Raw genomic sequence first — 9,553 nt, 5'->3', positions numbered from 1 at the left:
ATGGATATTTTTTAGTGGAAAGTAGTGTACAAATGTGCAACTACACATCCCAGAATGCATTTCCGAAGAATATCCAATTACGTTTCCGTTCAAATGAGGAGTGCACATGTCCAGCCAATCAAATAGGGTGATTCTGAGTTGTCTAAAGAAACGTTGACGTTCTCTTAAAGCCAGTACACGTCCAGAGTGAGCTATCCTAAGGCCGGGGAGGAGTATAGTAAAGTGGCAGGCTTCTAGATACTGCTGGTCAGTAGCCCCTCTCCATATTAAGAGCTTCCTCAGTCTGTGGTTCATGACTGTTGCAGTCGGGGATACGCACGCATTAGCGCTCATCATGCCTGTTCGAGCTGAGTGCTGCAGCAGTGCGGCCCGTACATCCTCGGCCTCTCTTATCCCTCCTCCGCCGATCAACACCCACCAGCCCGGGGTAGCTACTTCGCTGCTGTACAGCGGTTCACAGTTTCGAGGACATCAGAAGAGCAAAGGAAACTCGTATGATGTTGAGGTCGTTTTGCAGGTAAATACTCTTGCTTTTAAGAAGCTTGGTATAATGGATGGCATGTTTACTAGCTGACCATGTATGTTTACTGCTGCTAACGTTACTGACTGCCAACCACCACTGACAAGCAACCGATTTAGCAAACTAACCAGGTGAGCTAGCTAGTTAGCAAACAAACTAGTTTAACAAGCTTGACAGCAAGCAATCTGTAGTTAGCAGCTGGATGGCCCATTCAAATCGACTGTAAATGTTAGTAAGCCCTCTTGGGCCCCCTAGGGTTGTCGAGAGAGAACAGCCAGCTAACTGGCAGTGAGATGAACATTTTGTTTATGCAAACATTTGGATATATGAATACTGGCGTTAACATGCATGATGTATGTTAACATATGGCCTAGTTGCTAAATGACATAGGTGGCTAGCATTCAGCATTTTCCCAGATTCACAGACAGCTGACTATTGAATAGGCCTGCTCATTCATTTGACAAAACCGCTGAAAATATCTGAACTCGTTAATAGCCTGGTTGTCATTTGTGAAGGCACCTGATGGGTTCTTGTTGTACACACACTGACATTGTGACCACTGCACTTGAATACCACTCATTGTGCGATTGTTTGTCTCCTGCAGCATGTGACCATGGAGGACTCTTATCTGTGTGGTTACCTGAAGATCAAAGGCCTAACTGAGGTAAAGTGGAGCAGAACTGGGTCAGATACAGTGTACTTCTACCTTACCCCTCACATGCAATGAGTGATGATGTTGTCATGGGTCTTTAAGCCCCTTTTGGGATCTTATCATGGCAGGGGTCAGTGTAAGCCAAGTGCAATGCGGCTTTCCAGCCCCAATTGAAATGTGTACTGGTACAACCAACCAATGTGAAACTGGCATGCATTATGACATGCTAAAACAACAAGCCAGAGCCAGCTATTGACCAATTTGTAACACCAGTATGAAGGCCTATGTTACGTTGCTAAAGTGTCTTGTCTGAGCACTTTATACTGTATTTGGATGTTTAATCTTACATTGATGTGTTGACTGACTGCCTGACTGCCTCTAAAATGGTGCAGACAGTCAAAGAACAGGCCTGTGTGCTGCAGCTCTCTGCCTGCATTGTCTGTTTACAGCAATGTCTACAATTCAGAGGGTGTGTGGTACAAAATGTGATTGCTGTGCACTTTCTCTCACTGGCAACACTAAATATCAGGGCTCTTCCCACTCTCTCCTTGTAAATTACACAGATCCCTACTCTGGCCCCGTTCACCTCCTTTTCCTAGAGAATTAGTTGTGAGTGACTCAAAGGGAATGCTCAGGGAAATGGTGCACTTTGTTTACTAAACAAGGTGCTACCTACCACTAATCTGGCACCTTGGCATAGTGTTACAGTGAGTTGGGTCGTATTCAGTCGGACACAACGGAAAAAGAGGACACGTTGAGGTTGTCCCTCCCAGTTTTAGTTTTTCTGTTCTTCTGTTTGTTGCCTAATGAATATGACCCTGCATTAAAAAGTCATTGCTGTTTGTTATTGATGGCATTCCTGTGTGTGACACTTAATTTGTCACTGCACCAGCATGTGTTCCAGCCAGAAACCCTTCCTCAAGGAACCTTGGTAACCATGACCGTAGAGTCAGATTATGGAAATGGTAAGTGGGAGCACAGCTAGATCCATGTATTCAGGTCTATACCCAGAACATAATTGGTCATATTTACCTACTTTGTTGGACAACTGTTATGTGTGTGACTGTAAGAACGGCTGTTTCACAACCGGCTGTGATTGGGAGTCCCATAGTGCGGCACACAATTTCCCCAGCATCGTTAGGGTTTGGCCGGGATAGGCTGTCATTGTAAATAAGAATTTGTTCTTAACTGACTTGCCTAGTTAAATTTAAAACAAAGTGAGTGCTGTGTATAACTAAAACACGCTTTTGTTGGTGAAAGTCCTTACGGAGAAGGAAACATGGTCGTAGTCTCTAATTCTCTAGGAACCAAAGCAAACGGCAAGGGACTTACCTGAACTTGTCCAATAAACAAAAAGATTAGCTACGGTGTTCACTAATGAACCCAGCTCTTAGTCTGTGTTTCTGATCCTCGCAGGAGTATCCCACTCTCACCATGTTCTGTTTCTGATCCTCGCAGGAATATCCCACTCTCACCACGTTCTGTTTCTGATCCTCGCCGGAGTATCCCACTCTCACCACGTTCTGTTTCTGATCCTCGCCGGAGTATCCCACTCTCACCACGTTCTGTTTCTGATCCTCGCCGGAGTATCCCACTCTCACCACGTTCTGTTTCTGATCCTCGCCGGAGTATCCCACTCTCACCACGTTCTGTTTCTGATCCTCGCCGGAGTATCCCACTCTCACCACGTTCTGTTTCTGATCCTCGCCGGAGTATCCCACTCTCACCACGTTCTGTTTCTGACCACGTCTGTTTCTGATCCTCGGGAGTATCCCACTCTCACCACGTTCTGTTTCTGATCCTCGCCGGAGTATCCCACTCTCACCACGTTCTGTTTCTGATCCTCGCCGGAGTATCCCACTCTCACCACGTTCTGTTTCTGATCCTCGCCGGAGTATCCCACTCTCACCACGTTCTGTTTCTGATCCTCGCCGGAGTATCCCACTCTCACCACGCTCTGTTTCTGATCCTCGCCGGAGTATCCCACTCTCACCACGCTCTGTTTCTGATCCTCGCCGGAGTATCCCACTCTCACCACGCTCTGTTTCTGATCCTCGCCGGAGTATCCCACTCTCACCACGCTCTGTTTCTGATCCTCGCCGGAGTATCCCACTCTCACCACGCACTGTTTCTGATCCTTATCCCACTGACGCTCCTGATCCTCGCCGGAGTATCCCACTCTCACCACGTTCTGTTTCTGATCCTCGCCGGAGTATCCCACTCTCACCACGTTCTGTTTCTGATCCTCGCCGGAGTATCCCACTCACCACGCTCTGTTTCTGACCACGTTCTGTTTCCCACTGATCCTCGCCCACTCTCACCACGCTCTGTTTCTGATCCTCGCGGAGTATCCCACTCTAACCACGCTCTGTTTCTGATCCTCGCCGGAGTATCCCACTCTCACCACGCTCTGTTTCTGATCCTCGCAGGAGTATCCCACTCTCACCACGCTCTGTTTCTGATCCTCGCAGGAGTATCCCACTCTTACAACGTTCTTCGCAGGAGAGATCATCAGTAGAAAGAGGCCCTTTTTAACCAGGAAGTGGGACGCTGACGAAGATGTGGACCGCAAGCACTGGGTATTTATTTGAAGCTCTCGATGTCATTCAGTTCATATTCCCATTAAAGCGTAGTCATTTGGTGTTTTCTTTTTAATAAACACTTATTGGATGCAGCATTGTATTTCAGTTTTTAATTGTCTTTGAGAAAAAGTACAACTAAAACAACATTTGTTTTGTTTCTTTCCAGGGTAAGTTTCAGGCTTTTTATCAGTATGCAAAGAGCTTCAACTTAGACGACTTCGATTATGAAGAGCTGAAGAACAGTGACTTTGTCTTTATGAGGTGGAAGGTGAGTCCATTATCACCTGACGTTCCATTGATCTCTCTTTCTCTCTCCCTGTATGTACTTGAATCCTTCCTCTGTCTCTTTTGTCCTTTCTAACATGGCCATCTAGTGACTGTTTTGTTTCTTGTTCTCTCCCTTACAGGAGCAGTTCCTGGTCCCGGACCATACCATTAAAGACATCAGTGGGGCGTCCTTTGCTGGTTTCTACTATATCTGCTTCCAAAAGTCCACAGCCACCATTGAAGGCTACTACTACCACAGAAGCTCTGAATGGTACATAGTTTGAGTCCCAAATGGTACCCTATGGGTCCTGGTCAAAGTAGTGCACTATATAGAGAATAGGATGCTATTTGGGATGCAAACACACTATGGAGTGTCAATATTTTAGATTACTTGTTCAAATCTGATAGATGCACTGTACAGTTTGGCTCTTTGGGATATTCAGATTGAGTACATATTTTGATAGTTGCTAGTACTAAGCATACTAGGTCATGTTAATACATCTTTAGTAGATAGTTAGGTTCTGTACCAGTTGTTTTGTGTGCTGATCTGATGTGAACATACAGGGATGTGGCTACTGGCGAGCTGCTCATTCTTGGTCCCCTTGTTCTCTTTCAGGTACCAGTCGTTAAACCTCACCCATGTCCAGGAACACAGTATGCCCATCTACGAGTTCCGGTGATACCCGCCCGCTGGCAGAGGGGACTTTGATTGGCACTGCCCTAGAGACTTGCTTATGGAGGGGGAGATGAACTGACCAATCATGCCAAGGATGTACCTATCAGTATTCCCTGGCGAAAGGGAGAGAACAATGGAAGGAGGGAGGGATAGACAAAGAACAAGGCCACCGACCGACAGTTTTTCCCAGCCTGCCTTTCTCAACTTTGCATCAGCTGGGATCAACAGCACTTTTTCTTTGGTTGTTTTCTCTTCCCCACTCTTTCTCCATTCAGCTTCCTGTTTTTGAAGTGACTTTTCCTCTTTCCACCATGTTGAAAACGCTTTCCACTTTTCAGTTGGGAATCCCCCCCAGCCCCTCTGAAAATGGGTCCCCCAGCAGTCTAAGATTTAAGTACAAAGTTTGATATTGCATTTTAATTTGTCTCAATAAATTGAGGCCTGATTGAGATTGACCGAGCTACAGAGTGGGCAAGCAATCCTGAAAAGATGGATCTCCATAAGGTCTTGAGGTGTGACATCATCAAGGGTGTGCTCAACAGAAGATTGATGGTCAATGATCTGCCACGATGCAAGATCTGACGGCTTAGGCGGCTGACGTCTTGGTGAAGGTTTCTATTTGAAGGCAGGGCATAATCAGATGTGTGTTGTGGGCTATTGAAACACATAATACCACACCGATGGCTACTTTAAATCTGTCCTCTCTCTGAGATGGTGGAGTCGACATCGTCTGACCTATAGGGGGAGTCCCCATGCCCTAGTTCATATTGGCGGACATATTTCCAGGCTGCTGTTACTGCTGCTTTTTGAAAAGCCTCCTACCGTTCCCTGCCTCAACCAAGTGAACTGATAAAGTGATTTACGCTTCACTCATTTTTCTATGCAATTTACAAAAAAATGTCTTATCCGGCGCTTACCTACTTGCCATTTTATTTTCAGAAAGGACTTTTAAAAAGTATTATGATGTACGTGAGTGATCACACAGCCACCAGAGTATTTATTGAAAATGAATATTGTTAATTTACATGTGTATAGATATATAATAAAGTTGTTTTTATTCACCAGGCTTTTAAACTGCTTTGACACATCTATTTGAGGGTAATGCTCTGGTGTCTTGAGTTATGTATGGTGGCTCTGAAGTACTGGTGGAAGAGAGTGTGTCGTTCAGATTGAGCTTGGGCTGCATTTAGACAGATCAGAATTGGCCTGCCTGTTTTTCACTAATTGCTATTTGGACCAATCAGCTCTTTTTCAGAGCTGATCTGGTCAAAAGACAAATTTAGTGAAAAATATCAGAATTTGGCTGCCTGTCTAAATGCGAGTTGAGTTGTCTGTGTGGTAACGCTAATGCTAGAGCGCTACAAATCAAAGTGGGTGCAGTGGACTAAATGCCATGGGACAGATGAGAGAGTGAGCTAGTATAGAGTTTAGGTTGGATGAAAAGATGAGGTATAGAAATACAATGATTATAATGGGCACATGTAAGTATTTCATAAGACGTTGATGACCAAACAAGATATGGATTTTGTGTTGGTACTGTGCAGTATGCTGCGTTTGGACCTGACTCAACACATGTACAGTATTGCTGACAGTCAATGATTTTTAACGAGGTCGACCCATTCTGTTCATTTTATTTCTACGTTTCTGATGTATTGAATGTGGCAGGCAGCTAACTGAGCTGTCTCCTCTGCGTTCTTCACTTTGCCCCTAATTATACCAACGGACAACCGGTGTGTCTCTCTCCTGTATCATTCTGACGTCTTTTCCATTCACTGAATGAGAAATAGTGGCGTTGTTACAAAACCTTGACATGTGAAGAGATGTGTTTTCTTGGAGAGTGTAAAATAAACTGACAAGAACATCTCTAGTGAAAAGCTTTTGAAAAACCTTACGCCTTAACTGTAAGTTTGTACAGAGCCCTGTTTTATAACAACGTTGGAGTTGAGTCATGACTGAATTGTTAAAGCATGTTTGTGCGATTTCAGTTGGAGAGAAATGACATCAGCCCTCAAAAGACCTTTGAACGCCAGTGAGTGTACTGGGTCATGTTCATTAGACACCAAATGGGAGAAAAGACAAACGTGAAGGGATTACCTGGACTTGTTTTCCATTTCTGTTAACGTTTCACTATGGTGTGCCCTAATGAACATGACCCTGAATTAGATGACATCACATGACCGGTGTCAACCAGGAAGTGAAACTACTTAGCCTACCTCATTGGTCAGTTTAATGTTCCTCGAGCCAGCATAAATAACATTACTACACTAAAAAGCAGGTTTGGACATAAAGAATGGCAAATTAATACGATTTTATAGAAATATGCTATTTAAGGATGTCCTCCAAAGACATTTGATAATAAGTATCCTTTCAAGACATTGCTCTGCGGAAGTTGTTTATTTTCACAAATTACATCTGATTTTAAAATGTGTTAGGAGTTGCTGTCTGGACTGCACTATGACCTGACTTGGTTTGCTGTCTGGACTGCACTATGAACTGACTTGGTTTGCTGTCTGGACTGCACTATGAACTGACTTGGTTTGCTGTCTGGACTGCACTATGAACTGACTTGGTTTGCTGTCTGGACTGCACTATGAACTGACTTGGTTTGCTGTCTGGACTGCACTATGACCTGACTTGGTTTGCTGTCTGGACTGCACTATGAACTGACTTGGTTTGCTGTCTGGACTGCACTATGAACTGACTTGGTTTGCTGTCTGGACTGCACTATGAACTGACTTGGTTTGCTGTCTGGACTGCACTATGAACTGACTTGGTTTGCTGTCTGGACTGCACTATGAACTGACTTGGTTTGCTGTCTGGACTGCACTATGAACTGACTTGGTTTGCTGTCTGGACTGCACTATGAACTGACTTGGTTTGCTGTCTGGACTGCACTATGAACTGACTTGGTTTGCTGTCTGGACTGCACTATGAACTGACTTGGTTTGCTGTCTGGACTGCACTATGAACTGACTTGGTTTGCTGTCTGGACTGCACTATGAACTGACTTGGTTTGCTGTCTGGACTGCACTATGAACTGACTTGGTTTGCTGTCTGGACTGCACTATGAACTGACTTGGTTTGCTGTCTGGACTGCACTATGAACTGACTTGGTTTGCTGTCTGGACTGCACTATGAACTGACTTGGTTTGCTGTCTGGACTGCACTATGAACTGACTTGGTTTGCTGTCTGGACTGCACTATGAACTGACTTGGTTTGCTGTCTGGACTGCACTATGAACTGACTTGGTTTGCTGTCTGGACTGCACTATGAACTGACTTGGTTTGCTGTCTGGACTGCACTATGAACTGACTTGGTTTGCTGTCTGGACTGCACTATGAACTGACTTGGTTTGCTGTCTGGACTGCACTATGAACTGACTTGGTTTGCTGTCTGGACTGCACTATGAACTGACTTGGTTTGCTGTCTGGACTGCACTATGAACTGACTTGGTTTGCTGTCTGGACTGCACTATGAACTGACTTGGTTTGCTGTCTGGCACTATGAACTGACTTGGTTTGCTGTCTGGACTGAACTGACTTGGTTTGCTGTCTGGACTGCACTATGAACTGACTTGGTTTGCTGTCTGGACTGCACTATGAACTGACTTGGTTTGCTGTCTGGACTGCACTATGAACTGACTTGGTTTGCTGTCTGGACTGCACTATGAACTGACTTGGTTTGCTGTCTGGACTGCACTATGAACTGACTTGGTTTGCTGTCTGGACTGCACTATGAACTGACTTGGTTTGCTGTCTGGACTGCACTATGAACTGACTTGGTTTGCTGTCTGGACTGCACTATGAACTGACTTGGTTTGCTGTCTGGACTGCACTATGAACTGACTTGGTTTGCTGTCTGGACTGCACTATGAACTGACTTGGTTTGCTGTCTGGACTGCACTATGAACTGACTTGGTTTGCTGTCTGGACTGCACTATGAACTGACTTGGTTTGCTGTCTGGACTGCACTATGAACTGACTTGGTTTGCTGTCTGGACTGCACTATGAACTGACTTGGTTTGCTGTCTGGACTGCACTATGAACTGACTTGGTTTGCTGTCTGGACTGCACTATGAACTGACAGGTGTTGCCGTGTCCATGCGCCTGCTCCATTCTCCAGGTAACAAAGAGTGTGACATACATTATTTCCTTTGTTATTGATCAAGCTACAAGAATGGACAAAAAAGTTAGTTGAAATTGCAAATTAAGCTTTGATTTATAAGTTGTGTCAGTTGAGTTCAATTAAGTCAATTGGATTGTATGATACAGGAGGAAGAGTTGATGTGTTGTTCACTATGGTGGCTGTTTTTACAGGTGACTGACTATCTGAAATCATGGCACTTTACAGAGAGATTTTATGAGAAAGTTTACGGATGGAGGAAATTGAAAGAATGAGGTTCCATCAACATTGCAATAAAACTATTCCTAAGAAACTGTCTTTCTTTTCTTTTGTGGGTGTTTCTGTCATTATGTTTATATTATAGTTATCCATTACTTAGTGATGAATTGGGTGTTTCTGTCATTATGTTTATATTATAGTTATCCATTACTTAGTGATGAATTGGGTGTTTCTGTCATTATGTTTATATTATAGTTATCCATCATTTAGTGATGAATTGGGTGTTTCTGTCATTATGTTTATATTATAGTTATCCATCATTTAGTGATGAATTGGGTGTTTCTGTCATTGTTTATATTATAGTTATCCATTACTTAGTGATGAATTGGGTGTTTCTGTCATTATGTTTATATTATAGTTATCCATTATTTTGTGATGAATTGGGTGTTTCTGTCATTGTTTATATTATAGTTATCCATTACTTAGTGATGAATTGGGTGTTTCTGTCATTGTT

At 43.9% G+C, this 9,553-nt stretch overlaps 1 protein-coding gene across 1 annotated transcript; it reads left to right on the top strand.

Moving 5' to 3' along the window:
* The first annotated feature begins 112 nt into the window (after positions 1-112).
* gid4 (GID complex subunit 4 homolog) lies at positions 113-5,763 on the top strand. Its single transcript, XM_035756550.2, has 6 exons — positions 113-517; positions 1,125-1,184; positions 3,644-3,751; positions 3,921-4,022; positions 4,162-4,292; positions 4,638-5,763. Exons 1-6 carry the CDS (start codon positions 293-295, stop codon positions 4,699-4,701), a joined length of 690 nt encoding a protein of 229 aa, XP_035612443.1. The 5' UTR covers positions 113-292; the 3' UTR covers positions 4,702-5,763.
* The last annotated feature ends 3,790 nt before the right edge of the window (positions 5,764-9,553 follow it).

This window comes from Oncorhynchus keta, unplaced genomic scaffold (assembly GCF_023373465.1).
Source record: "Oncorhynchus keta strain PuntledgeMale-10-30-2019 unplaced genomic scaffold, Oket_V2 Un_scaffold_12020_pilon_pilon, whole genome shotgun sequence".
NCBI classification, from domain to species: Eukaryota; Metazoa; Chordata; class Actinopteri; order Salmoniformes; family Salmonidae; genus Oncorhynchus; species Oncorhynchus keta.
Note: the sequence above shows the minus strand (reverse complement) of the source record. Positions and strands in the feature narration are given on the sequence as shown.